Genomic DNA, 26,648 nt, shown 5'->3' with positions numbered 1-26,648 from the left:
GTGCCTCCCTGTCATTCTGGGTCCTAGAACCCATCTTTCCCTCGTGCCCTTCTGCTCTTGCATGCAATCACTTTTCAGCCGCGCCAAACATGATCTTCTTCGCCAACTCGGCCCGGCCTGATTGTCGAATAGAGATACACAAACGGAACCAAGGTCCCGAATGATGATGTAAGAGTGTTTGCTCGTTCGAGACCAACAACACTTCCCCGCATCTGCTATCGGAAGCGTACTAACACAGTAGCTCTTGTCCAGAAACGTCAGTCAAACGTCCTCCCAAGCCGCCTCATATGCAGCCTCGTAGCTCACAAGCTAAAGCGCACCAGCGCAGCGTCCTCTTTGTTCTCTTTGCCCTGCATGCACTAGTCGACATAGCGCGAGGTTCGCTCGAACTCCGCATTTGCTAATCTCTCTTTCAAGCGACCCACCTCTCCTTCTCAGATCCACTACACGTACTATCCATCTCCAGTACGTATTGTTCCAACCGATCCATCATCCACCCAGACTGAATCGAGCCCGCAAACTGTGTCCCCTCCTGCCAGCGAATGCATTTGCTCGCCGCGCTGGAATATTCTACACACCGTGTCTTTGCGCTCTCACCCAATGTGACTCCAGTAGATGTAGAGCATTTGCCTGCAGCGTAGGAGAACTGGAGACATGTTGGTTTGGATTCGCAGATGAATTTGCATTTCTCAAAGGGGCCTGAGTCGTCAGGTTCTACGTCCATGGACAGATTGTCCCAGTCGTCGAGTTTGGCGGAGAGGCGGGGGAGGATGTACTCTTTGAAGACGTCGCGGTGGAGGAGTTGGGTTTGGCCGTTTTGTTGGCGGGTCTGCTCGAAGGCCCATAGGGATTGGATGTCGGTTGGGCGCATGTGGTGGTAGGTGATGGGGGCGTAGCACCATGGTGTTCGGCCTATCTTCGATACGTTGTGGTCTAGTGATGATACTGGTTCGCCTTGGAAATGGGGAAATGCCCAGAATAAAGGGACGTTGACTTCGCGCAGGGCTGTGGCTAGTACCATGTCGCCTGCCCAGCTCTTGTTCGTGAATGCGTCGTACTCGGCGAGATTGGCGTTTCTTCGTTCTGTTACTTTGCGCATGGCGGTGGAGGAGAGTACGAATCCAGATCCGCCGTGTGCGAATAGTGTGTCGCCGATGTACATGTGCTTTCCCATATACAATGCCTGATCGGGATCGAAATGGCTCAGGTACTGGAGTACATTCTGCCAAACCATGTAGGTGTCGGCTTCGATGAACACGAACCATTTCGCATTCGGACGGTATGTGAGCGCCTTATCCACCATGGGTAGAAATTTGAATCGATCAAGTTCCCACGACGGATTGTCTAGCGATCCTCCTGGTCCGCTTCCGAGATGCGTCGTGTTCTTCAAGCCCTCTCTTCCATGAGCCCTAAGGTGATCGTAGAGCTTGAACTCTGGTACTGAAGTTCTGAGTTCGTCACTGATGCCTTCGAAAACATCGTGTATTTGGTGACCGTCAACCTCCTCTCTCAAGTCGGAGTAGACAATGTAGTCTGGCACGCAGCGAAGTGTTGTTTCGAAGTGGACGGGTAACTTCTCAAGAACTTCGGTTGCACCTGTTCTGACAACTACCAGAACATCGTTTGCAATTGGCGAATCTGGACATGCTGGGGTCTCGGCGCCTTGCGGGGTTTCCGTTACGGGTGGTATTCTAGAGGCTGATGTGTCGTTGATGATTGATGGACGGAGGGCAATTCCGTGATGTTCTGGCAGAAGGAATCTGTAAAGTACGAGGAAGCAGACTGCAATAACAAGGAGTATCGAGCGGCGACTGCGCCTTCGGGTTAGGCCAACGGGAGAATGATGTCTTCTCGGCGCATAATGCAGGCCTTTCTCATCCCGGAATGCGCGATGCATGTTGAATGATACCTAGGTATAGTGAAAAAAGAAAGAAGACGACTCCCAAAAGGGCAGAATGCGAGGCAAAGCTGACATGTTGAAGGAGCGCCATTGTCCAAGATAATACATGAGCTGACACTTTTGTGGCGTAGTTGGCGGCTGGATGCCTGGTTCGTATTTCCTTTGTTCCCTCTTGGAGCGCTTGGGTATAACTCGCATATTGCGGCACAGGTTCCACCCCTGACTCGCTAAACACAGGGGAAAACGCCACGATTTTGCTAATTCGACCAATTGAATAAATCGCAAGATGGCGCGGTGGGTAAGGCGAGTCGCAACGTTGCTGAAGTTATCTTCGTGTTTGAGATGTGGAGATGTGGTGTCGGTCGTTGCGAACCTGATCGACGAACTACTCATGGTCTTTGCGCGCACAGCGAAACATGTTTGACGGGCTCGCGCACGAAGAACCCCAGGGATTCAGGGAGATCATCCGGCGGCTCGACATGCAATGACGGCTGCAGCATACTGCGATCCTGCACCAACTGGGTGTGATGCAGTATCCTCGAAAAGGGGTAATGCGATGTGCACAATTGACTGTACGGCCGCAACCCACCCACATCTCCTCGCACGACTAGATAGAACGCTGTGTTGATATATGAATGCCCTTTTACCGAATGTAGAGAGAAAAGACGAGATTGATCTCACTAGCAGGTGTGGCGTAAACAGCTAGTATTAGGGCTGAGTGACAGGTGGTACGGGCGGCCTAGCAATGACTAGCAGATGAAGCTACTTCATCACACCAAACGGAACTTTGCCGAAGCGAAGATTGGGTTTCGTACTAGTGGTTATGATCCGAGCGATATGCGAGTGAGATGTGTATGCATACGGCAGTTGCGAAAGGGAGTGAACCTGGGGTTCAAGCTGTCTCCTCGCCATCTACTAACGGGATAGAGAAATTGAGTATCCAATGGCTGATAGATTGTACACGCAAACAAGGCCAGATATTGACGGCGAGTTTGCACCAAGTTTTGCTCAAACAGAGGGTATATATTTACAAAAGTCCCGTTTATACCATTTGGCCTCCAAATACCACCCTTGTGGTCTTGCTATTAGTGATCGCATATATACTACTCATGACATCGTTAGACAAGTATCCCATGCCGGGTAGAGATACGGAAAATCCAAACGCCTGCCTTTTGTGTATAGAAATGTGGTAGAACAAGGTGCCGAGTAATACAATCCTGGAAAGAAGAAGTCCGTGCTGAGGATGCTTAGAAGAAATGCTGTCCGCCGTACCCGTTCATTGCGGTAAGTGGGGGCTGAAGTAATGTGTGCGGTTGCTGCTGCTGAACAATGTTTGCAGGCACGTAGTGCGTCTGGTAAGGATGTTGTGGCATGCTGAAGTCTGCTACGAGCAGAGGGTTACCAAAGCCCGTCGGCCGCCGCTGTACTGGGGCAGGTGCAACCGAGACTTGCGGCATCTGCTGCTGAACGACGACCTGAGGCTGTTGCTGGTACACAACACTGCCTTCCTGCATGTGGCCATTCATCTGCTGCTGCTGTTGTGGGGGTGGCGGAGGTGGAGGTTGTTGCTGTGGCTTCTGGTCCTGGGTTTGCGGCGTATCCCAGCCCCACTTCTGCTTCAGCTCTGTATTGACGAAGCCTACACGCCAACCCGTCTCTTGCCTGATCTTGTCGAATATCTGGAGGACCTCTTCCTGCTCGCGTCGGTCTGTGAGCGGTTCAGCTGCGATGGCGAGGGAACGTAGCGCTACGCTGGCAACCCCGCGGTCTTTGACATGTGCACTGATACCGCAGATGAACTTGGAATTTTGCTCGAGCATGGCCCACATGTCGGGTTCGCTAGGGCCTTGCAGCGGGTTGATCTGCGCGAGCAAGACAAGGGATGTATGGTAGAAGAGCCGCGCTATTATCGATGCTCTCTTGATTAGCCAGACTTCGGGGAACGCTGAACCGGATATTGTTTGTCCGGGGTACAGATACGCCATTGGGTGCATGGTGCGTGGTATGTTCTCGTTCCACCTGTCAGTCATGTCTTTGAGCCGAAGCCACTCGTTGTGCCGTTCCTGCAAGGTCTGCCTGGCGACTTCCTGGTTGCGCGGTATCGATGCACGGAAGTTGCATATCCTTGCAACGACATAGAGGATACGATGGGTCCAGACTTCTTCCTTGCCTGACTCAGTCTCTGGTGTAAAGTCCATCTCGATGCCCCATTCGTCGGGGTCCCAAGCGACCTGCCAGTTGAAGTGCAGACAGCTCAAGATCTCCATGCCGACGTTCAGCCAGAAACAGGCGGCTCCGATGCCTGTTGACCTAGCATTCCAGCGGCACTCTTTGATCAGAGCACGAGCTCCCGCGATATGGTTCATCCGTTGTAGCGCACGTTCTCCCATGATTTCGTAAACGTTGAGGATTACCGCCGTGGTGGCACATAGAATGGTATCGCGGTCGGGATCCTGCAGAGAGTGCAGAAGGTCTCGTGTGGCTACGTCGTAATAGTGGAGTGCTTTCTCCTCGCTGTACTTGGGATTAACAAGGGCGAGATGTCGTGCACCGCATGCGAGGAAGGCGTGTAAGAGCATAGGTTCGTTGAGCGCATGGAAGGGTAGTAGACGTGAGAAGTGCTTGTGTGCGTCCATGCTGTCCATCCAAATGCCAATTTCCTCGACAAAAACCTGCATGTATAAGACCTCTTCTTGGCTCTTCAGGTAGTCGCGCGTGGGGAGAGGTCCGGGACTGGCCGAATGCTCCATCGTGTATGGGGACGGTGTTGGGCCGTTTGAGAAACTCGATACTATAGAGTCAGCACGGTCAGCTGGAATGGACTGTTGACTTACTTGAACGCCCGTGTTGGTGCTGGGTCCGCTGTTGGTCGAAGTTGTAGGTGAGTTGCGCTTGCTGGTACGACTCCTGTGCGATGCCCTGGATGGGAGGAATGTGCTGGCGCGACGAAGCTGGCGGTCCCATGCCAAAGCCGTTGCTGCCCATATGAACATGTGCGTCCATGTCCTCTACTGGATACATTTCTCGCCCGCCCACGTATTCCGAAGCAATAGTCCGTGACTCGTCCATGAAAGCGATCTGATAATCGATGCCTTGGGGGATCAGGTATGCATTCCGCTCGCAGGTGGTGTCGAGGAAGTTGAGCTTCTTGCCCCAATTGCACTCGCGCTGTGACTTGAGGCAGTTGTTGCAGGTCGGTTTGGTCTCATCGCACTTGAGATGGCGCTCTCTGCATGTCAGGCAGCCGGTACGAGTCCTCTTAGGCTTGTCGTCGGGTGTGGCATCGCTGGCTCTCTTTCTCGAGGGCAATGGCTTGCTCGTGGGCGAGTCATTGTTGGAGGGTGGTGTCGCGGTGTTGGCCATGCTGACGCTCGCTCGGGGACAGGCGTTGCGCCGTCGCTCGCCGTGGCAGGGCGATCACGACCCCGTAACAGGGCGCGCAGTGGGCCAAGTCTGTCGATCCCTCCACTTCGATTTCGTGGTCAATCGTCGAGTAGTCGCGGTGGAAGATGTGGGGTTGGTCGAGGACCGCCGTAATCTGACAGCTCGGTTGCGACGGGACGCGACGCAGCAACGTAGATTCGCAAGATTCGCAGTAGGGCGGCTGCAATGGCAGTGTTTGAATGACAGTGGAAAGAAACACAAAGGCGTGGGTCCGTCGTCGTGGTGCGAATGCAAAAGTGTCGGAGAGGGCGCAGGGATAGGAGGTCTTGGTGAATTGGCCGTCGAGAGGGCGTGTGCAGGCGTTCGGTCGCGGATGATATGCAGGAACACGCGCAGTCTAGGTGGAGGGGTGGGCGAGGAAAGTCATGGGAGTCGAGGGTGCTTTTGGCGGGACAGAAGCAAACAAGTAGCAGCAGCGAGTCGTGAGGAAAGGCGGAATATTGGATTATACCTGAGCGGGCTGGCGTACATGCAGGCGATGACGAACGATAGGAGATGGTGGACGTCCTGGCAGGGAGCGTCGCAAGGGCAGGTGCACGCGAGGGCTGGGGACCGAGGCGCCTGTAACGTTGACAGCTGCACTCTGAAACAAGACGCTGTCCGGGTTTTCGGTCGTCAGCGTCTGGACAGGTGGACGAGTATCACGACGATCCCGCGATAAAAGACGGCAGAGCTGGACAGAATGCGCCTTCGGGGAGACGTCTGGGCCTTGGTGTGCGCCAGTCCGGGGTGCGACGCCATGATGTGCGCGCCCTCCCGGTAATGATGCGCGCGCCGGCTTGGATGCGTCGTGACATTCGGCGACGTAGCATGGAAACTCTTCTTCCCGTCCCGCGGACCCTCGATTGCTGTGCATCATTGCTGTAGCGAGCCCTATTGCCCAGTGCACTAGCTTTCTCGTGGCAGTTCGTGCGAAGAGCTACCATCGTGGCGCAGGCAGCATCTTGGCACGACCCCAGCGCTGCTGAAGAGATACACACCTGGGCACATTTCGCACCTCTGTAGATGATGCCCAACCGGCTTGTGCAGGTGCGTTGCGCCCGAGCAGCTTCGACGCTCCATGGCATGCTGACTGGCTGCACTTCCACTCGTCTAATCTTGTAGAGTTTTGCGAACAAGCTCAAGACCAGAATAGATCCTTGTCCGTCTCGGCAATCTTTGCAGTGTCACAGCACCTGCCACCCTGGAACACCTGCCGGCGCCTCCACACGCACTCCTAAGCTGAGAGGAAACGCTTTCTCCTTCTTCCATACCAGTCAACATGGCTGTTTCGTACTTCTGCTGCAGCATTCGAATAAGCCTCAGCTCACTAGTACCGAGCAGCGTCTGAGAAGGAACGCCCAGCAGGCAGCCGTTTCAAGCGCGCATGTACCTGTCGTTCGCGTTGTATACCCGACAATCAACCGCTCATCACTCGCCCCACCATCGCTTCTCGACGATCGTCTCTCGTGCCGGCCTGCCCGAAACTAACACCTCAGCTTGCCCATGGCCCTGGAGCGCCAAACCGCCACGCTCCCACCAGCACAGCCCACTGCCATTCTCCGCGGCCATGCCTCGCACATCCACGCAACTTTGTTTGTTCGCCAGAACAGTCGTTTGTTGACGGGCGACGCAGATGGCTGGGTCGTTCTCTGGAATGTTCAGACGAAGCGACCAACTGCTGTCTGGCCAGGTCACGATGGCCCCATCCTAGGCTTCGCCCAATGGGGAGATGCAAAGATCGTAACGTGCGTGTCACTGTAGCAAACTACCAATCACCCTATGACTAGCCCACGTCTGCCTGTCGAGCTCTACTAACGTCAGATCGCGGACACAGACATGGACGAGACAACAGAATAAGAGTCTGGCGACTTGCACCCGAAGACGAGACAGAGAAACTTTCATCAACATTACCTGAAGATGGGAACCGAGAACATACGCCCAAACCGTGGCTTCTTCATTCGCTTCCCGTCAACACTCTCAACTTCTGCACTTTCTCCATGGGTTATCAGCATCCTCCAGCCTCCATTTCAGAGGATGATTCCATCTTTGTGGCAGTCCCGTCAACGGACGACAAGGTTATCGACGTGTATAGCTTTCCTGGCGAGCTACTCAAGGTCAGGATCCCACAGATACGAACCGTCGAAACAGGCATGGTTATGGCCGTGCAATTTGTTCGCAATAGAGCCACGCAAAGACTTCTCCTGCTCGCAGGGTATGAAGGCGGAGTCACTGCAGCATTCAAGCTGGCTGAAGAACACCCCGACACGAGCGTAGGAACCGCCCAGCTTGTTTACCTTGGTCAACCCCATTCTCAGCCAATTCTGTCGTTGGACGCTTCGCCAGAGGGCGACTTTTATTACACATCCTCGGCAGATGCTATAATAGCCAAGCATCAGATACCGGAGTTGCCATCCATTCCAGGTAAAGAAGACAATGAGCTATCTGTACCGTCTTCGGATCCTTTCACAAAGCAAAATGTTGATCAGGCGAGCTCCAAGAAAGCGACACCCAGCGGTCTATCTTCACTGCTTTCGTCGGCCGCACCGCTACCGAAGTTCAAGCCTGCTCCGCCAGTCCAGAAAGTGGTCAGCCTACAAGCCCCGTACAAAACAACAGACACCAAACACGCAGGTCAACAGTCGCTCCGTGTCCGCTCGGATGGCAGGCTTCTGATTACCGGTGGTTGGGACTCACGGATCCGCATATACAGCACCAAGACGCTCAAGGAAGTTGCCGTGCTAAAGTGGCACAAGGAAGGTGTCTACTCCACTGCATTCGGTGAGATTCTTACACAAGATGAGATAGGGTGCGGAGATGGGGCTGTCAACAAGCGGCAAAGAGACCGTGAGGAGCAGTCGAAGCTTAAACACTGGGTCGCTGCAGGAGCTAAAGACGGGAAAGTCAGTTTGTGGGAAGTGTTCTGAGTTGCTGTGTGGCCTTGTCATGAGATTTGGAGTACGCCGACCGTCCCATGATGACGCATGTATACAAATAGATGTATTGTAGTATAAAATGGCACGTTAATAGCAATCTACCAAGCAACTGTCAGAGTCGGTGGTGCTGATGGATAGCGAATCGGAGGTGATGGTGCGCCGGCGTGGCTTCCCCACAAGAAGCCGAGGCATAGCGACCGGGGAAGTGGGCCTGCGATGTCACCGTCCATCGTCGCGACGCTCCATGCCTGCTTCACCATGTCGTAGTAACAGTGCCAACGTGGACTGACACGAAATCAAAACACTCGAAAAACTCCATCTCCCGAGATCGATTCCTAAACGCGTCCTTCCCATGCGATACGCGCTTTCCGCCGCACCCTTTCCCTAAGGAGACGCTCCTTGCATATCCCACATCCGCATTCCAATCAGCATGGCCTCCTCAGACGAGGACCGGAAGTCCTCCACCGCGCGCCCCTCCAGCCCCGAACAAGCTCCCGATCTCAGCATCACGGCCGACGACAATGTCTACCTGCACGCAGCCGGCTACAACGAATCGCCCGACCGCGGCCTTATACACAGCTTCGCGCGCTTCCGATCCTCGCCGCTCGATTTCATTCGCGAAGTCTCGCTACACTTCTCAGGGACAGGATGGAGGTCTTTTGACGATCACATTGGGCAGCCAGAGTTCTACCCGGGCTTTAGCGAGGATATGAAGGCGAGGGTGTTGAGCAACCCAATGCTCGTCGCCAAAGTGCGCGAGTTGGCGAACAAGAGGGTAGAGGTTGAGGCGAAAGAAGGGCTTTTGGGCGAGGATGCGATGCATGGGGTTGGTGTCGGCGAGAAAGATAAAAAGGCAAAGAGGAGGGTGCAAATTGAGGAATCGCTTATGCAAGTCAGCGAGGGCTGGACGGACTCCATGATCTGCAAGATGGAAAGCAAGGGCTTCATAAGAGGCGCATACTATTTCGCTACACAACTCTTGACAAGAGCATACCACCAGGGCGTCCACGTCTCGAGCGAGGAAGTGCTACGCCTGCGCGCTGTCGCCGAGAAGGCAGCGAAAGACAAGCACTCCATCATCTTCCTTCCGTGTCACCGCTCGCACGTAGACTACGTCTCGCTACAAATCATCTGCTATCGGCTGGGACTCGCTTTGCCCACAGTCGTGGCTGGTGATAACCTCAACTTCCCAGTCGTCGGGTCCTTTCTACAGCATGCCGGCGCTATGTGGATACGAAGGAGCTTCGGGGACGATCAGCTGTACATTACACTTGTACAGTCCTATATCGATACCCTGCTGCAATGTGGATACAATTTGGAGTGCTTCGTAGAAGGAGGGAGGAGCCGTACAGGCAAGCTCCTGCCGCCCAAGTTCGGCATACTGAGCTATATGCTCGATAGTATCGCGAGCGGCAGGGTGGAGGACGCGATTATTTGCCCGGTATCGACGCAGTACGATAAGGTCATCGAGGTTGAGTAAGTCTTTCGAGCAGCTTGATACGAGAAAGAATACTAACACACCCCAGCTCATACATTAGCGAACTCCTCGGTCAACCCAAACCCAAAGAAAACCTCATGGACTTTCTGTCCGCTTCCAGCGTCCTCTCCCTTAAACTCGGCCGCGTCGACGTCCGATTCCACGAGCCGTGGTCACTCAAATCCTTCATTAATCAGCAACGCGAACGCTTCTCTAAACTTCCCCAGCAACTCGATACCAAAGAAGACCGACTCCGCCTCCTCCGCACACTGGGCTACAAAGTTTTGTCAGAGATCAACGACGTCTCAGTTGTGATGCCCACCGCTCTCGTTGGTACCGTCTTACTAACATTAAGAGGCCGTGGTGTAGGCAAATCAGAACTCATCCGCCGAGTCGAATGGCTCAGCGACCGGGTGCGAGCACAAGGTGGCCGTGTAGCACACTTTGGCAATCTCCCCACTAGCGTTGTCGTCGACCGCGCTTTAGAAGTTTTGGGACCTGGGCTTGTTGGCCTGGTCCCCGGATTACCAGAAGACACATTCTACGCCGTGGACAGGTTCCAACTCTCCTTCTACAGGAATATGACCATTCATCTCTTCATCTTACAAAGTCTGGTCAGCGCAGCACTATACACACATGTAAAGCAGGGTGGTGGCCCGGAGTATCAACGCATGTCTTACGGCGATCTACGTGCGCAGGTGCACTTCCTCTCACAACTCTTCCGCGGAGAGTTCATCTTCCCCACCGAAGGTCTAGATAATAACCTCGCCAAAACACTTGAGGGACTAGAAAAAGACGGTGTCATCACCATGTCACGATCAAAAACCGAGCTGGGCGAAGAAACGGTGGACTTCATCGAATTATCACCTGCTGAACGGACCCAAGGACGCGAAAACTATGACTTCTACTGTTTCCTCATCTGGCCGTTTATCGAAGCTGCATGGCTTGGTGCCATCAGTCTGATGATGCTCACTCCCCTCTCGTCATCCGCTACTACATCACCGTCTTCATGGCTCGACCTCAAGAAAGTTCAAGATCGCGCACAAGTCCTCGGCAAGACTCTCTACCACCAGGGCGACCTTTCCTACTTCGAGGCTGTAAATAAAGAAACACTGAAGAATGCGTACACGCGCTTCCAGGAAGAAGGCATGATTCTTGTTACCAAGTCCAAAGATAAGACGCCCGCCACTATCAGACTAGCAGAGGAGTGGACTCCCCAAAGAGGGTCGAACGGCGGCATCATCGCCGATGGACCATTATGGCGCTTCGCTGAGCGCATTAGTGCTTCGCGAAGAGAAGGCAAGAATCGGCGCGATGGAGCGACAGTTCAGACGAGGGTTTTGGCGCTGGCGGATCTGGTCGGTGAGAAGCTTTGGGAGGATGCAGTGTTTGATAGAAAGGAGTTGGATGGCGATGAGGTGGGTGCTGTTGAAGGGAAGGCGAAGAGCATGCGGAAGAGAGGGAACATGGCGCGACTTTAGTTTGCTTGTTGTATGATTCTTCGTGTACTTTAGCTTTGGGAGATATACCATTTGATCATTGGTTCCATTCCATGGGCACAAGAATTCCGCTTCTGCTCATGATGTTCTTCTCGATCAGGGAGACGAAGCATGGACCGTGATGTAAGTCGCAAGGTTCTACACGTCCAACACATCGCCAACAGTGGTTGTATGCGAATACAAGAACATATACTCCTGTTGTACAACGGTAAATGGACGGCCGGATGGCTACGCATCACTCGTGGTGTTTAGTCGTTCCTACGAAACAGCCATGAGTTCTCGTGGAGACCTTACATATGCCTCACTTCCCTGTCTTGAGTGTATGTGGCGCTCAAAAGTCGGTAAGACACCCGTCTTACTCCAAGGGGTGACGCATAGTTATTCTCTCAACCCAAGGTGATATTGACGCTAGGTAACTCCGGGGCCTCAAGAATGAGGTTTTATGACTAGACTTCATATAAAGCTGCCTCATATATTCTCTCTCGATACCATATCTCCTTCCTTCTTTCGTCAACAGCACTCCCGCTTGCTGAGCGTACAGTCAACCACACCAGTAAGCTGAGCCTGTTCTTCCCTCTGTTCGACAAGATACTGACAGCAATCGCAGCTACCCGCACAATGCCTAGTTGCCCACGTTACACCAAAGAGCAGTTGCTCGACATGCTCCAAAAGCAGATCCCCAATGCCATAGTAAAACTTCCAAGACCAGATGCCTTCACATTTCAGTCGTTGCCGGACGGAAAGTCACAGCTCTGCATCGGCACCTACGTCGAAGGACTGAGTGACCCCACCACAGATGAGTTTTGGGTTGGCTGTGGCGGCACAGCGAAGCCCTGGTTGGCCTTTGACATCGGTAAAAAAGACCAATTTTTCCATGGTGATGCATTCTTCAAGAAGATGACCAAGAGCGGACAAGTCTATTTGTTCGGTGATGGGCTCAAGGCTATAGTCGCCTTTGTCTTTGTCTACTGCGACAAGATGGAAGAATTCTGCGACTTTCAATTTGGCAAGGGCTTCAACATCCTGGTCGAAAAACTCAGGTACATGTTCCCTGAAGTCGAGGAGAGCGCTCTGTCTGGAAACGGCACGGAAGACGCCGGTAGTGTCTCTGCTAAAATCTCAGACGCGGACGCAGACGTGGTCAAGACTCTCGATGACGACCAATCTGCAGGGGAGAAGCCCGAGGAACAACTTGTGAAACCGTTGGACGATGTCCTCCCTAAGAAGCCCAAGAAGCGAGCGCTCAGCGTCGACACCGACACCGACACCGACGAGCACTCGGTGGAGAGGAAGCTCCGCGTTGAGTAGGCACTCGACTTTGCGCTATGCTATTGTAAGTTACTCAATCTTGTTACGGACTGCATAAAAACACTAATCGTTCTCCCAGGCTGCCGAGAGCTGGGAGTGGGGAAAAGTGATCGATGGCTAAGAAGCTTCCCTACCATACTAAAAGTTGGTGAAGCGAACTGAGATGGGTCCTGTGGCTGGAAGAAGATATGACTATTGCAGAGGTCTCATGGAAGGAGCCTTACTAATGATTCATCATTCTCAATTAGGGTAGCTCTGAATTCCATGGCTTCGAAAGATGCCAATTGCATTCAAACCATCTTCTTCTTCTCTTCAGTTCTTTCGTGCTTTCACCGTATACACGGTAACAACCGAACACTCTGGAGTCTCTATTGATGCCAGTCTTCTGATTTGTTTGTTATCATTGCAGTGTAGTCTGCAAACCCGTTCGACTATTTCTTGTCTGAGGGAAGACAGCTATCATGGTTGGTTGGTAAGAACTGCCTAAATTACGATGCGCGTTGAGCTTGGTCTAGACAGAGCACGACGACTGCAGTCAGGGAATGCAGAGGAATGATCCAGACTGAATAGAGTCTCTCCAAGAAATCTCAACACATTTCAAATCTCCAGGGCTGTTGCTTCGTTCCCGTACTCCTGTGTCGTGACCTTGTAAAGTCTCCATGTAGTGACTGCGACTCAATCACGGTCGCTTGGGGAAGATACTCGATAGTCGCAATTGCATGTCGCGCTTGATACTTAGCTTTCCGGATATGTAGATAATCGCTATACCGTCTCCAGTTCGCGGCTTCCAGAGACGCGACGAGTGACATCACGCAAGCACGCGTTCAGCGCTACGCCGAAAACAGAAAGATGCCTGCTTAGCGCGTCACGCTTTCAGCGGGATGATGCGCCCCGCCATCTCAATTCCACGCAAGCAGGATAGTGCAGAACGCCCGCTCGGCAACCATGATGGACTCCGAGGATGTGCTGGATCTATACGACATTGCTGTCTTACTCAACTATGAACGGAACACTACGGAACCTCGGCTTCGACACACGAAATTGAGAGAAGTCGCTTTCCCGGGTACACAACCGAAGACGGTCGCACTCAGCAGTCCAATCGACCAAGGCTGGAACAACAACGCGTCGACTTGGATCGTATTGGATCAGCAGCAGACCAACGATCCCGATACCCCAGACTTGCCCACGGAATTCATACCACCGAACAAACGCAAGGATAGCGCACTCTCCAACGAGCAACTAGAGACGCTATTCCATCAAGCACGCAATCACGATGGCTGTTACCAGGCGATTAGTCTGCTTCAGATCTTCTTTGCACTGTTCTCCGAAGACACAAAGTTGAGGGTGAGACATGCGCCTAGTGGTAAGCAGCCAGGCATGTCTTATACGACAACAGTCAGTAGTCGTGTCATTGTCGAAGAGTCCTTCCGTGACCCAAAGTTTACCACGGCTATCTGCGTACTCCCACAGGGCGCAATGTTTGTCAGTGGGCACCAGCCACAACTGCTGCATGCCGTCGTAGGTTTCTCTCCGCTCGATAGCGACACGGTTCAATCCTTCTTCGATCTCTCATCCATGCAGTTCGGCGATATAGGACGCGGACCTGGGCCGAAGGGAAAGCAGCTGTTCGCTCTGGATACCCCCGAGGAGTTTGCCCTGCGTTTCAGTATGTTGGCTAAGGGTACAGATCCTAGCAAGAGCGACCGCACTCTAGCGATCAGTGGTACACCTGTAGACGATTGGCTATGGGAAGTGGCGATGAGGACGAAAAAGAGGTGGATGAATAGAGCGACGGAGAAATGGTGTGGTCACTGTGGAGCACCAGGTGCCAAATCCAAGTGTGCTGGATGCGGCGAGGCGTACTATTGCGGCAAGGACCATCAAAAGTTAGCTTGGGGATATCATAAAGGATATTGCGGGAAGCCTTGATGAAAGTTCTGACGAACGCAGAACCTGCAAATTAACGGACATTTCGTAGAACGTCTTAAACTTGGTGGGTCATATAACAGGGGGGGTATAATTCATCAACACTAGAGTTGTACCTAGAGTTGTACTGCACTTCAAATGTACATCCATCTCTCCATCCACTGTACGGCACGCAGTATCAGACTGTGCAAGACAGCACAAAGACATGAACTGCTTTCCAGGACGATGGCCATATCATCCACGACCGAATGCAACACTACTGTACTCACATCCTCCCACTCGGCAACTCATTAATGGTGGCTGGAACTGGCGGCGACATAGCTGGGGAGTACTGCGGTACAGGGCTCACTGGCCCGTCCGAATAGTGCGGGTTCGCCTGCACAGGATTCACAGCACCTGATATTTTCTCCGGCATCGCATAGCCACCCTGCTGCGTAGCATACGCAGACTGAGCATTGGGGTCATAGAAATGTTGCGCGGGTTGCTGTGCGTTCGGATCGTACTGACCGTAGTGCTGTTGGTGTTGAGGCGGTGGAGACGGCATCTGTTGCATGTGTTGCTGAGGGACGGGCTTCTGCTCGTGGTAGTACTGGACACCGGCTGGTGGAGCTTGAGGTGCGGTGGGTGGCTGCTGCATGTTGTTGTTGACGGTGGTATTGTTCTGTTGCTTCTTCTTGCGGCGAAGAAGGAAGAAGACTCCGAGAACTACAGCGGCTAGAAGAGCGACGCCGCCGATTACTCCACCGGCGATTGCGCCTACTGGAGTTGACTTCTTGGAATTGTTGGAATTGTTGGATTCGTTGGAGTTGTTGGAGTCGTTGGAATCTTCGTTACCGGAGGAAGGTGTAAGGTCAAGTGGTGCATCTGAGGGACGACCGGAAGCGGTACGTGAGAGTGGAGTGAAGGACAGAGAGATTGGGGTATTCGAGGATGAGCCAGTGTTAGGGGAGGTTGATGAATCTTGGAAGTGTGTTGTCAGTCAATGCTTCATCAAGGTTAGACAGATTGCATACCTTGGTCTGGGGTGGTTACTAAGATCCTTCCTCCCGTTTCCGTCTTAGCATCGCACCAGTAGTTGGTCAATGGTGAAGGGTCATTGATATCTGTTGCCAGCTCCCAGTAGCTGCAAGTTAAGTTTGAGCCTCCACTGCGATGCCATGTTAGTATACAATATCCAGGCGACCAGGAGCCAGAACGCACCAGAAGACCGATGTAGTCGGATACACAACGTAATCGCTCTCACAAGAAAAGAACTCGCAAAGAGATTCTGGCGCACAGATCTTGTAAAGGCTACCTGATGTTGCGATGACATGACCCTCGTTATTTGCGGTGATGGTGTCATCTAAGACTTCTTAGCAACAATCGAGCAGCCATGTAGGTAATCAATCTTACACAGTGTACTCGAGCCATACATGCCCGTGGAAATATATCCAAGGGTAGTAACATCCCTAACAGCCAGTGCTACAGCTGTTGCAGCAGGGGCGGGCGTGACAGCAGGCGTCGGTGCCCGTATCATAGCAGTGCTCCCATACTTTGCGGAAAAGAGAACGACCAGCAACGAAGAAAGCCTGGTATATGCCATGACGTTTCAGACCCGAGAAATTACAAAACGAGGAACAGAAAGCACCCTTAAGGAAAGAGCAGGGCCCTACAAGCTAAGTACTCATACCTAGGTACGTTGAGCTACGTACAATGAGAAAGACATTGCGCCGTAAGGCGTGCAGCGACCCGCTGGGGCTTGCCGGCTGCGGCCACACATACGAGGAGAGCGTATTGAAGGCTGATCAGCTGAGAATTTGTGCATTTGGGTTCCATGAAAGCGTTCGGTTGGACGTGCTTGTTGTACATGCAGGATTGCTGCAATACTTGCACCACACCTACGCTTTTCCTGCTCATTCTTTCCGTTACTGCATCATCTCAAGCACAGTTGTTCAGTATTTCCACAAGGTGTTCGTCTTGACGCTAGACGCAATGGTGACCGCTGCAGGGACAACGGATGTGTAGCTAGCATGGGGTAGCGAGCTGAAGAAGAAAGAAACAATCCGCCTCGCTTGTGTAGCGCCGCGATAGGCTGTAAACAAGCCGCTTGCAGCCATCACCACCGTGCGCTTTACCTCTTTAATATGAACACCAGGCACGTCGGATGTCTTGGTCGCCAGATAATCTCACCGGAAAGCCATGTGTTGTGCGACGCGGCAGAGTCGCATGTAGATCCCCATCGTGGCCGTGAACTGCCGAGGTAGGGTTTGAGGCGCAATAATTAACAAGCCTTCTCATGTCCCAAATGACAGCTGCAAGTGATGAGCTTGTGCACGATCGTATCATTGGGAGTCTTTTGGTGTTTGGTGCAAATCGAGGCCTGCAAGCTTTGGTTGCCTACATAGCTTTGAGAACAGGTGGTAGTCGGTCCGAAAGCCCTACACGATGGTCACATTTGGCCCCCAAAAGCTTTAATGAGTCAGTGCCGCGGCAAGCAGATTTCGGTTGGGGGTCCTTAGGGTGGCTTGGAACAGAGTGGGGATAATAGAGGAGTATCTTGCACGTGGGCTTGGAGCCTTCATTACGCTGTCGTTATCTTTTCAGTCGGGTCTATCTCCTCTTGACGCCAGGACATCTAATGTCCATGGCCATCGTCACCACCTCCACCTTGCTCCTCTGGATCCAGCTTGATCAGGGTATCGATACGCATAATCGCAACACACGCCTCCACTGCTGACTTCAATTGCTTGACTTTGCTCATGCTGGGTTCCAGTACACCGGCCTTTAGGCAGTCGTGCACTTTACCGTTTGACAGGTCCAGACCGTAGTTCTTGTAGTTCTTCGACTTGGCCAGCTGCTTTGCGTCTTGCGACGAAGGGTCTGAAGGGTTCACTGTCCGCTGTGAAAGAGCGTGCCGTGATCGGAGGTTGGCGACGAGCTCGGTAGCATCCTTGGCCGCGTTGATGGCAAGTGTCTTAGGAATAGCAAGCAGAGACTGCGCAAAAGCAGCAATGGCCAACTGTTCCCGAGAGCCCTAGATTTATCGTTAGTCACGTTGTAGACATGCAAGGATTGGAGTGACTTACCACTGACGTTGCCCACTCTTCCAAGTAGATGTGCAACGCAGTTTCAACGGCACCTCCACCAGGGACGATGCGGCCGCTCTCGAGGGTTCGCTTCACGGCTGATAATGAGTCGTGTACTGATCGCTCCATCTCGTCCAGAGCGTAGTCGTTCGCACCTCGCAGGATGATGGATGCGGATGAGAAAGCCTTGGTGCCCTTGACCAGAATGCACTCGTCATCGGAAATGCGCTCTTGCGAAACCTCCTCAGCATGGCCAAGGTTTGCTGCCTCAAACTTCTCGTCACCGTTCAGATCAGAAAGGGTGCTGACCAGGGTTGCACCGGTCGCCTTCGCTATCCTTCGCAGATCCTCCTTCTTACACCTTCGCACAGCCATGGCACCCTTCTCAACGAAGTGCTTGAGGCAGAGGTCGTCGATACCCTTTGTAGTCATGATGACGTTGGCGCCAGCCTTCAAGATCATCTCAATGCGCTCGGTGACAATGCCAGCTTCGCGCTCTCGGATCTTCTCTAGCTGCTCCGGGTCGTCGATGGTGATGTGAACACCCAACTTCATGCGCTCCTTCTGCAAGTTGATGTCCAAGCAGGCAATCTTGGCGTCGGTGATGCGCGTCTTCATGGCTTGCGAGGCGACCGTGCAGTTGAGAGCGTAGCCCTTGACCAGTATCGACTGAGTCGCGCTTTGACCGTGTGCTTTGAGGATGTTGACAGCCTTTACAGGGTATTTGACCTCGCCCTTGTTGTTTGTCATCTTGACAGCAGTCATGCCGTCTACCACCATGTTGGCGAAGAAGTCGGAGTCGGAGCCGATGATCTTGCTGGACATGGACGTCTTCGCGATGTTGACTAGCGAGTCCCGACCGAGCGCATCGACCTTGGTGCTGATGTTCTCGTTCATGTACTTGACCGCCTCCCTCAGCGCCAGCCTGTAGCCTGTGATGATGGTGGTGGGGTGGATTTTGTTCTTCATGAGCTCGTTCGCTCTCCGCAGCAGCTCGGCCGCTATTATGACGACGGAGGTTGTGCCATCTCCGACTTCCTTGTCTTGTTGTTGGGCCAGGTCGACGAGGATTTTGCCTGCGGGGTGCTCGATATCCAGCAAACTGAGGATGGTAGCGCCGTCGTTGGTTACGGTAACGTCACCGATGTCGTCGACCATCATCTTGTCAAGACCCGAGGGTCCAAAGGACGACTTGACGACATTCGAGATCGCTTGGGTCGCGAGGACGTTTTGGTCGCGAATGTCCTGGCCGCTGATTTTCTGGCCGCCGAGGACTGCACGTGTTAGCTTTTTGCGGCGGTCTTGTTAGCTTCGGCGGCTTACACAGAGTTCCTCCGCTACGTGACTGCTCGAAGATTCCTGCCATTGTGTCGGGTGATAGCTGTTCTGCTTCGTTGTTGCTGCCTCTACGCGGTCCAGAAAATCTCCAGCAATGCCCGCCCGCGTCGGCGACGGCGAATGGTAGCTCCGCCCGTGAATCGCGCTAGTCTGGACCCCTGCGCCGATGACTCGGCCCTCCACACATTTGGCTGTCGACTCACACGAGACTGCAACGAGCCGACTCTGTCTTAGCTTTACGTGACTCTAGAGTGCTCTCGCCTTATATTGTTTGGGTTCCCCACCGTCTCTTTAACTTGCCATAACTCAATTGCACGTAAGTAGTCCCAAGTCGCGTCTTGATACCCCGCCTGCCCCACCAACTCACCCTGTTTACAAATGGGTTTGGCTAGAATATCTATACGACCGCGATTTCACTACCTTTTCATCCATTAGTACTCGTGAAGATATCTCTTGCGAGACGCTGACAGCTTTGTATAGCACCTTCCCAACATGGCTGAAGCCACAGCTGCCGATGGCAAGATGAAGGATCTTTCCATCTCTGAGACCAAGAAGAGTAAAAAGGATGGTAACCCTCAGAAAGCCGCGAAGAAGCCCCAGCAACAGAAGAAGAAGGTAGGTCTATGCGGCGACACCGAACATCCGACACCATGCGCGATACTAATCAAGCCACAGATCGAAGGTTCAGCGTTGATTGGTATCGATGTCGCAAAGGAGGTCGACCTGGGAGACTGGTACCAACAGGTCATTACAAAGGGGCAGATGATCTCCTACTACGACGTAGCCGGATGCTACATCCTCGAGCCCTCCTCGTACGCCATCTGGGAGAACATCAAGTCGTGGTTCGACAGCCAGATCAAGACTTTGAAAGTCCGAAACGCATACTTCCCCATTTTCATCAGCGCTGATAACTTGGAGCGAGAGAAGGAGCATGTGGAGGGTTTCGCCGCCGAGGTCGCGTGGGTGACCAAGGGCGGAAAATCTGACCTGGAGAAGCCCGTCGCTGTGCGCCCTACTTCCGAAACAGCCATGTACCCCTACTTCGCGCGCAAGATCCAGTCGCATCGCGATCTTCCCCTGAAGCTGAACCAGTGGAACAACGTCGTTCGGTGGGAGTTCAAGCGTTAGTACTGACCTATTGTTTTCTTCCGCAGTGTCTAATCTATGTCCAGATCCCATGCCCTTCATCCGATCGCGCGAGTTCCTCTGGCAAGAAGGCCACACCGCACATCTTACCCAGAAGGAAGCGAGCGATGAGGTTCTCCAGATCCTGGACTGGTACTCTGATGTGTACCAGAAGCTGCTTGCCGTTCCGGTCGTGAAGGGAACGAAGACTGTCAACGAGAAGTTCCCCGGAGCCGACTACACTACCACCGTCGAAGGTTTCATTCCCGCTACTGGTCGCGGTATTCAGGCTGCAACATCCCATGCTCTCGGTCAACATTTCTCAAAGATGTTCAACATCACAGTCGAGGACCCCACCGCCAAGGAAGCTGGAAAGTCGGAACACGTCCACGTGTGGCAGAACTCATGGGGTCTGACTACACGTTCGATCGGTGTCATGATTCTGACTCACGGAGACAACCGAGGTCTCGTCATTCCTCCCAGAGTGGCTGAGATCCAAGTTGTTGTCATTCCTGTGGGAGTCACCGCCAAGTACGTTTATCACTGATGACTCAACTATGGCAATGCTAACGAAACCAGGATGTCTGCTGAGGCTAAGGAGGACCTTTACAGCAAGGTCAAGAAGATTCATGACGATCTTACCGAGGCTGGTGTTCGCGTTGAGACCGACTACCGTGAGGGCTACTCTCCCGGCTGGAAGTTCAACGACTGGGAGTTGAAGGGTATTCCTCTGCGAATCGAATTCGGCCCCAAGGATGCTGAGAAGGGTATTGTCACCACATCTCGTCGCGACATCGATGACAAGGACGCCGCACGTGGTACCATCAATGTCGACAGCATCGCACAAGAAGTCCCCAAGTTACTCGAGCAGATCCAGGAAGACATGTTCAACAAGGCTGACAAGGCATACCGGGACCACCGCATCCAGCTTACCAACTGGGATGACTTTGTCCCTACCTTGAACGGCAAGAACGTTGTCCTGGTTCCCCACTGTGAGGGCGACAAGTGCGAAGATGAGGTGAAGGCGAAGAGCGCACGGAGTGCGTTGGGCGATGGCGTTGCGGAAGATAAGCAGGCTCCTGCCATGGGTGCAAAGAGTTTGTGCATTCCTTTTGAGCAGCCCGAGGGTATTGAGCCTGGCAAGACCAAGTGCATCAACCCCGACTGTCAGACTCCCGCCAAGCAGTGGATCTTGTTCGGACGGAGTTACTAGTGGATTGACACCTCAGGAAGTGTATTGTTTCTTCGAGCATTCGGTGGCATGGAGTTTGATGGCGCGGTGTTTGCGGCATGGAGAAGCGGTTGTCGTTACACTGGTCATTCATGATTTTGCAATGTTGATATAGCTTCTAGCATAGAACCCAAAGTTCTGCCCTGCCCTGCCCTGTCCTTCGAAGTCGTATCTTCCTCAATGTACAATGTTGTTTTCATATTGACAAACGCGCAGACAGGCAAACGAATGCTAGTGCGTGAATAAGCTGAACCAACGCTCACATACCGCTTGTGAGTGATTGAGTCGCCACTTTCATCAGCTCTTTGCGACACATCACCGCCTCCGATTTTGTGTTGACTCACGTCCACGCCGCTCTGACATTCACTTACTCTCGTCATCCAACTTTGATCCTGAGTTACCCACCAACTCATACACCAAGAGCCCCCCGATCATTCTAACAGAACCTTACCGGTCGCCCAGAATGTGTCACAAACTCCTCCAAGTTTATGCTTGCGGACACCACAAAACGATCTGCACAACACCGTGTCCCCATGCTATCGCTACGGGCCGCCGCATCCCCAGCAACCGCGGAAATGCACCGGATCTGTCGCGCTCAAGTTCCGTTGTGTCTGCTATGGCGCCCTCGTCAACTGGTCCACCAGCGCGGAGAACCGATGTCCAAGATTTGCCTTCACAGCGTGCTCGTGAATCACAGGCTCACCCTTCTCCGCTGAGAGCGGCGGTGCTGGGCAGTCAAGCACAACAACAGCAACAGGGCCGGAGCGGTACTCCAGCATTCCGCTTCATGGCGCCGGGTACAGGACTAGAGGCGGTGGGTGCGGAATCAGGTTATATGCAGAGCCATCCTACTTCCCCGGTGTCAATGTCTTCAACATCCCCAACTCTGAGTCAGCCTTCACCCACTTTCTCGAACACCGGCACCCTAGTCGATGCGCCAATCTCCAACTATACGCCCTCATCCTCTACATTCTTCACGCCTGCCGACCCTGAAGTTGACGATAGGTCAGTAGCCCGTCACTCCTGTGTCCCATCTCTCTCTTTCCACGATTCGATGGCTAACATCTCAACAGTGACGTAGACCCCAACTTCTGCGCTTACCACTTTCCTCGCTACCTCCCTGGACTGAGAGTACCTTGTAAGGGGTGCTACTCGCAACCGCAGTATAAGGATCAACGCGATGCGTGGATGAAGCATTATCGCGAACAACATCCAGCAGACAAAGTTGAGGATATTGAGCACTTAAGTGGAGTGGCTGCAATTATGGAAAGATTTGGCTGATAACCATTTCCCCGTTGGAAGTGAGACGAATGAAAGTCGGTGGTGGGTATGAATCTGTGGAAAGGCTAAAGCCGTTGACTGACTTTGTACACTTTGGATATCCTCCTAGATGGGAAGCGAACCTCTAAGAAGAGGATTTGAAAAGTACAGATCAGAGCGAGAATAATTCGATTATCCTACCCTTGCAATGCATTGATCGTGCCATTGGTCATTGTCGTCTATATGTGCATCATTCGTGTGTCGTCATTCAATGCCAAAGCATGTCCAAATCGCTACAGCCGCTTGGCAGTCTAGCTGGTGTCCATGTCATCGCCGCCCTTCTTCTCCTTTTCTACTGTCTTCTTGACACCTTCCAGAAAAGCCTTGACTGCATCCCCGCCACCAAGTGGCATGCCTCCACCTCTCATATAGCCTCCGTTTTCGACATCAATTTTCAATGCCTGGCTGACAGTCGGTAGAGCACCGGTTCTCAGGGCCTCGTTCAAACTGCCTAAAGCTCCCCTCAGCTGGGGTGCCCGTAGGATCCTGCTCAGAACCTCAATTTTCTCGTCCCGACCCAATGTCTGTATGGCCATCTGCGCGGTCTCGGAGTTGGGGTCGATTTGATCGATGTCTTCGACTTCGGCTTCTAGGAGGAAAGGGATTGTCGGTAATTGGGCACACAGTGCGTCGATGGTCTCGTCGGAAGCGTTCTCAACGGTTGAGAGAGTATGCGTAGGCCAGAGGAACTCGGTAAGACTCGCGAACGGTTCTGATCCTCTTTGTTGTTGTGAGCTGCCGCCTGCGTTGCCGCCTTTGAGCGAGTTCATGAAGTCTTGCACAATGGCAGAGACATCACCTGATCCGGCTCTGTCGACGCGTTAGCGAGAATGTTCAAGAGAAGAGGCAAAAGCAAAAACGCGAAACGAGCGCCGCGGCGTGGCCAGTGGAAGACGTAGCATGATGCTTATTTTCTATTGTTGTACATGAGCAGCCAGTGCCAATCGCCATGTTTGGATGGTCTTATGCTTCTCCCAAAACGCCGTACCGTGACAGGATATCTTTATAGTTTTGTATAGAGCCGTTGGTAATTTTCACAGCAGCTCGATTCTGTCCGGAAAGGTAGACTGCGCCACGACGCCGAATGCGATACAAATAGATGGAACCTACGCTCGACCACCATCGGCACCCCCTTCTCGGGACTCTTCGCCTTCATCTCGGATATCACCGCCTGTGGCACCAGCACCTGCGCCTCCGGTGCTACCGTGGCGGTTTCGGCTAGATGGCTCTACGTCTTCCATGGTCTCATCCTCGTCATTGTTGGATGAGCTCGAGATACCTGCAAGTTCAGCCTGTACATCAATCTCCTCGCCCGTCAGCAGCAAGTCAATGACCTGTCCGATCTTGAGGTCGCGCTCGCTGAACCAACTCGCGCCGCGCGGGTGCTGCGACTTTGATTGCAACCAGAAGAGATAACGTTGTGAGCTCGAGCTGAACTTGAGGACGAAGATGCGGCCGTTGGTGGGCGACTTGATGTTCTCGGGGTCATCGATGGAGTCCTTGCCGGTGTAGGGTTGGAAGGAGCCGTCACCGGGGATCATGATGAGGTCGAGGTCCGACTGGTCGAGCGAACGGTCGCGTGGTCGCCAGCAAAAGTGCACGAATTCTGGATATGTAAGTTGATGAAGAGGCTAAGTTGGTTGCAAACAAACCATCTTCTCCTTGGTACAGGTAGACATAGCCGGGTGTCGGTACTGGCTTGACTGTCTGCTGGTTGCCTTCTCCGCGCTGTGGCTACTGTTAGTGTACGATCTGGATTGTCGGTTCCCGCGACGCTTACAGTCAGCTCACACTGGCCGGCCTTGAAGGTGATGAGCGGTTGGATAGACATGTCTGCGGTGTGTGTTGGTGTTGGGGCAGTGATGTTCAGCGGCGGTACCGCGAGCATCGCCGCAAGCTGCAAGCTCCACGCGGGTTACGTAACCAACGGAACAACTCTCGGCCCGGTCGCGCGTATCGATTGGACAGCTTGGCACACACTCGAATTCACGAAAATCGATTCCATCGCCAACACCACCGACCAGCACTAACGACCACAGCGAAACGAAATGGCGGCCAAACAAGAGGACACGAAGCCCACCACCCAGAAGTTCTCCAAGGGGGAGAGGTCGATACCGCACCACTCGCAGAAGGCCAGCAAGTACTACCCTGCTGAGGACGTTGCTGTCCCCAAGAAGGTACGTTCGCGATAGACGATGGTTTGCACAGAAGAGATGGACTGCAGGGGTGCTGGGTGCAGTCACTGCGACAGCATGCGGCGGGTGTTTGGGTGCAAGGACAAGAATCAAGACATCAATTGGAGCTCCGCTAACTGCGACTCAAGGCCCGCAAGTCTGTCCGCCCTGCGAAGGTCCGCCAGTCTCTCCAGCCCGGTACCGTCGTCATCCTCCTTGCTGGTCGCTTCCGCGGCAAGCGCGTCGTCGTCCTCAAGCACCTTTCCCAGGGTGTCCTCCTTGTTACCGGTCCCTTCAAAGTCAACGGTGTTCCCCTTCGCCGCGTAAACGCCCGATATGTCATCGCTACCTCTACCAGCGTCGACCTGAGCGGTGTAGACGAGAAGGTTGTGGAGAAGTGCAGCCAGGACGGCTACTTCACTAAGGACAAGGCCGCCCACAAGCCGGGTGAGGATGCTTTCTTCAAGCAGGGCGAGAAGCCCGAGGTACGTGCACACAATGGAAGTGCAATGCGACAATACTGACAAAAGCCACAGAAGAAGGAGACTTCCAAGGACCGCGTCGAGGACCAGAAGGCCGTCGACAAGGCTCTCCTGGCCACCATCAAGAAGGAGGCTCACCTCGCCGACTACCTCGGTGCCAGCTTCAGCCTCCGTAGCTCCGACAGGCCTCACCAGATGGTCTTCTAAGCGACGGATAACGATCGGGCATTCGGCGTTCAGTGCATGGGATGAAAGACGACTTCGGCATACTGCGGCTGTACTAGCGGTAAACAAGAATCGCAGCGGCACGGCAGCCAATTTTTTTCATGGAGGATTCCGACAAGGCATTTACCATAAGGCTTTATATGAAGCGAGCGAATCTGAGACGGTCCAAAAGTGAACATTTGGTCTCCGCTTGCGTGATGTCATAGTTGGGCGTTCAATTGGCGCAGTACATACTGGGTGGTAATCGAGTACTGATGCAAGGAATAGAGATACAGACGTTACATTCTTCGACCGATACTGCGCCGACTGCCCACGAACTCCCAGCGACCAGACGTGAGGGTATCAGAAGCGACCGCTAACCAAGGACACTACCACCGAACCAATTGCGCCAATGCCATACGTACGCAGACCTCGTTACATGACCCTAGGCTCGCCGCTTGACCTACTTACTTCTTTCCCCTTCCTTTCCTAGCCTTGCCAAACTTCCCCGCCAGTCCGTTCGCCGCTTCCCCCGCGCCATCTATAGCTTTCCCCGCCTTCTCCTCCACGTTGTGCTTCTCCATCTCCGCTTTCAGGTCCTCGACGACATCTTTACCAATTGTTGTCCCGTGGCACCAGTCCAAAACACCCATGCATCCGTAATTACCCTCTCCTTCACTCATCATGTGCGCATCGGCGCGTCGTGCCATGCCTCGCAGCATGATGGTTGAGGGTAGGACATTGTACCCAGAGTACACGAAGGTCTCTTCTAGACTGAAGATAGCGATCAGGATCAAGTAAGTGAGGATATGCATCCGTAGAGCAATTGCTGGAAGGTATAGAGGTAGGAAGCGATGCAGGAGGTGGCAGATGGGGTGGTCGTAGTTTGCGGCAAAGGAGTAGGGGATCTTGATGCTGTGGTGCCAGTTCTGATGCAAGTCCGAGAGTGCACCGCCGGTCGGAGAGTGCAGCAGATGTGTGTGGATATAATATTGCAGAACCTACGACATGTCTGTTAGTACATCTTTGTTAGGCAACGCAATCATGGTATCTTACGTTACGAGACAACAGTCCGATAATACCATGTTTGACCATCGTCCATGGGTTTGGTAGGTGATTCAATCCCCATCGACTGCCTTTGATGAGGAGCAGACTCCTCATCTGCAGTACGTCTGTGATCAAGAACTCAATACCCGCTTGCAACGCCACACTGAGCAACACATTTGCACAGCTCCACGCA

At 53.2% G+C, this 26,648-nt stretch overlaps 12 protein-coding genes across 12 annotated transcripts; 6 read left to right on the top strand and 6 right to left on the bottom strand.

Moving 5' to 3' along the window:
- Positions 1-412: 412 nt before the first annotated feature.
- On the bottom strand, positions 413-1,897 carry J4E85_002152 (uncharacterized protein; the record flags this gene model as incomplete). The annotated part of the gene is made up of 1 exon (XM_051466432.1): positions 413-1,897. The coding sequence occupies one exon, from the start codon at positions 1,895-1,897 to the stop codon at positions 413-415; it is 1,485 nt and encodes a 494-aa protein (XP_051329287.1).
- A 1,250-nt stretch (positions 1,898-3,147) lies between these two features.
- On the bottom strand, positions 3,148-5,263 carry J4E85_002151 (uncharacterized protein; the record flags this gene model as incomplete). Its single annotated transcript, XM_051466431.1, has 2 exons — positions 3,148-4,691; positions 4,735-5,263. The coding sequence occupies 2 exons, from the start codon at positions 5,261-5,263 to the stop codon at positions 3,148-3,150; spliced, it is 2,073 nt and encodes a 690-aa protein (XP_051329286.1).
- A 1,566-nt stretch (positions 5,264-6,829) lies between these two features.
- J4E85_002150 (uncharacterized protein) lies at positions 6,830-8,250 on the top strand (the record flags this gene model as incomplete). Its single annotated transcript, XM_051466430.1, has 2 exons — positions 6,830-7,071; positions 7,179-8,250. The coding sequence occupies 2 exons, from the start codon at positions 6,830-6,832 to the stop codon at positions 8,248-8,250; spliced, it is 1,314 nt and encodes a 437-aa protein (XP_051329285.1).
- A 439-nt stretch (positions 8,251-8,689) lies between these two features.
- Positions 8,690-11,217, top strand: J4E85_002149 (uncharacterized protein; the record flags this gene model as incomplete). The annotated part of the gene is made up of 2 exons (XM_051466429.1): positions 8,690-9,735; positions 9,786-11,217. 2 exons carry the CDS (start codon positions 8,690-8,692, stop codon positions 11,215-11,217), a joined length of 2,478 nt encoding a protein of 825 aa, XP_051329284.1.
- A 636-nt stretch (positions 11,218-11,853) lies between these two features.
- On the top strand, positions 11,854-12,543 carry J4E85_002148 (uncharacterized protein; the record flags this gene model as incomplete). Its single annotated transcript, XM_051466428.1, has 1 exon — positions 11,854-12,543. The coding sequence occupies one exon, from the start codon at positions 11,854-11,856 to the stop codon at positions 12,541-12,543; it is 690 nt and encodes a 229-aa protein (XP_051329283.1).
- Positions 12,544-13,488: 945 nt separating this feature from the next.
- On the top strand, positions 13,489-14,278 carry J4E85_002147 (uncharacterized protein; the record flags this gene model as incomplete). The annotated part of the gene is made up of 2 exons (XM_051466427.1): positions 13,489-14,209; positions 14,265-14,278. 2 exons carry the CDS (start codon positions 13,489-13,491, stop codon positions 14,276-14,278), a joined length of 735 nt encoding a protein of 244 aa, XP_051329282.1.
- A 456-nt stretch (positions 14,279-14,734) lies between these two features.
- Positions 14,735-15,883, bottom strand: J4E85_002146 (uncharacterized protein; the record flags this gene model as incomplete). The annotated part of the gene is made up of 2 exons (XM_051466426.1): positions 14,735-15,333; positions 15,862-15,883. The coding sequence occupies 2 exons, from the start codon at positions 15,881-15,883 to the stop codon at positions 14,735-14,737; spliced, it is 621 nt and encodes a 206-aa protein (XP_051329281.1).
- A 1,200-nt stretch (positions 15,884-17,083) lies between these two features.
- CCT1 (T-complex protein 1 subunit alpha) lies at positions 17,084-18,900 on the bottom strand (the record flags this gene model as incomplete). The annotated part of the gene is made up of 3 exons (XM_051466425.1): positions 17,084-17,482; positions 17,535-18,808; positions 18,858-18,900. 3 exons carry the CDS (start codon positions 18,898-18,900, stop codon positions 17,084-17,086), a joined length of 1,716 nt encoding a protein of 571 aa, XP_051329280.1.
- Positions 18,901-19,364: 464 nt separating this feature from the next.
- J4E85_002144 (uncharacterized protein) lies at positions 19,365-21,210 on the top strand (the record flags this gene model as incomplete). The annotated part of the gene is made up of 4 exons (XM_051466424.1): positions 19,365-19,487; positions 19,548-19,995; positions 20,045-20,528; positions 20,577-21,210. 4 exons carry the CDS (start codon positions 19,365-19,367, stop codon positions 21,208-21,210), a joined length of 1,689 nt encoding a protein of 562 aa, XP_051329279.1.
- A 1,589-nt stretch (positions 21,211-22,799) lies between these two features.
- J4E85_002143 (uncharacterized protein) lies at positions 22,800-24,379 on the bottom strand (the record flags this gene model as incomplete). Its single annotated transcript, XM_051466423.1, has 4 exons — positions 22,800-23,358; positions 23,659-24,154; positions 24,201-24,276; positions 24,329-24,379. 4 exons carry the CDS (start codon positions 24,377-24,379, stop codon positions 22,800-22,802), a joined length of 1,182 nt encoding a protein of 393 aa, XP_051329278.1.
- A 217-nt stretch (positions 24,380-24,596) lies between these two features.
- J4E85_002142 (uncharacterized protein) lies at positions 24,597-25,411 on the top strand (the record flags this gene model as incomplete). Its single annotated transcript, XM_051466422.1, has 3 exons — positions 24,597-24,725; positions 24,872-25,207; positions 25,259-25,411. The coding sequence occupies 3 exons, from the start codon at positions 24,597-24,599 to the stop codon at positions 25,409-25,411; spliced, it is 618 nt and encodes a 205-aa protein (XP_051329277.1).
- A 464-nt stretch (positions 25,412-25,875) lies between these two features.
- On the bottom strand, positions 25,876-26,503 carry J4E85_002141 (uncharacterized protein; the record flags this gene model as incomplete). The annotated part of the gene is made up of 2 exons (XM_051466421.1): positions 25,876-26,409; positions 26,465-26,503. 2 exons carry the CDS (start codon positions 26,501-26,503, stop codon positions 25,876-25,878), a joined length of 573 nt encoding a protein of 190 aa, XP_051329276.1.
- Between the last annotated feature and the right edge of the window lie 145 nt (positions 26,504-26,648).

Source organism: Alternaria conjuncta, assembly GCF_024043145.1.
Source record: "Alternaria conjuncta strain BMP 0040 chromosome Unknown scaffold_3, whole genome shotgun sequence".
NCBI lineage: Eukaryota > Fungi > Ascomycota > Dothideomycetes > Pleosporales > Pleosporaceae > Alternaria > Alternaria conjuncta.
Note: the sequence above shows the minus strand (reverse complement) of the source record. Positions and strands in the feature narration are given on the sequence as shown.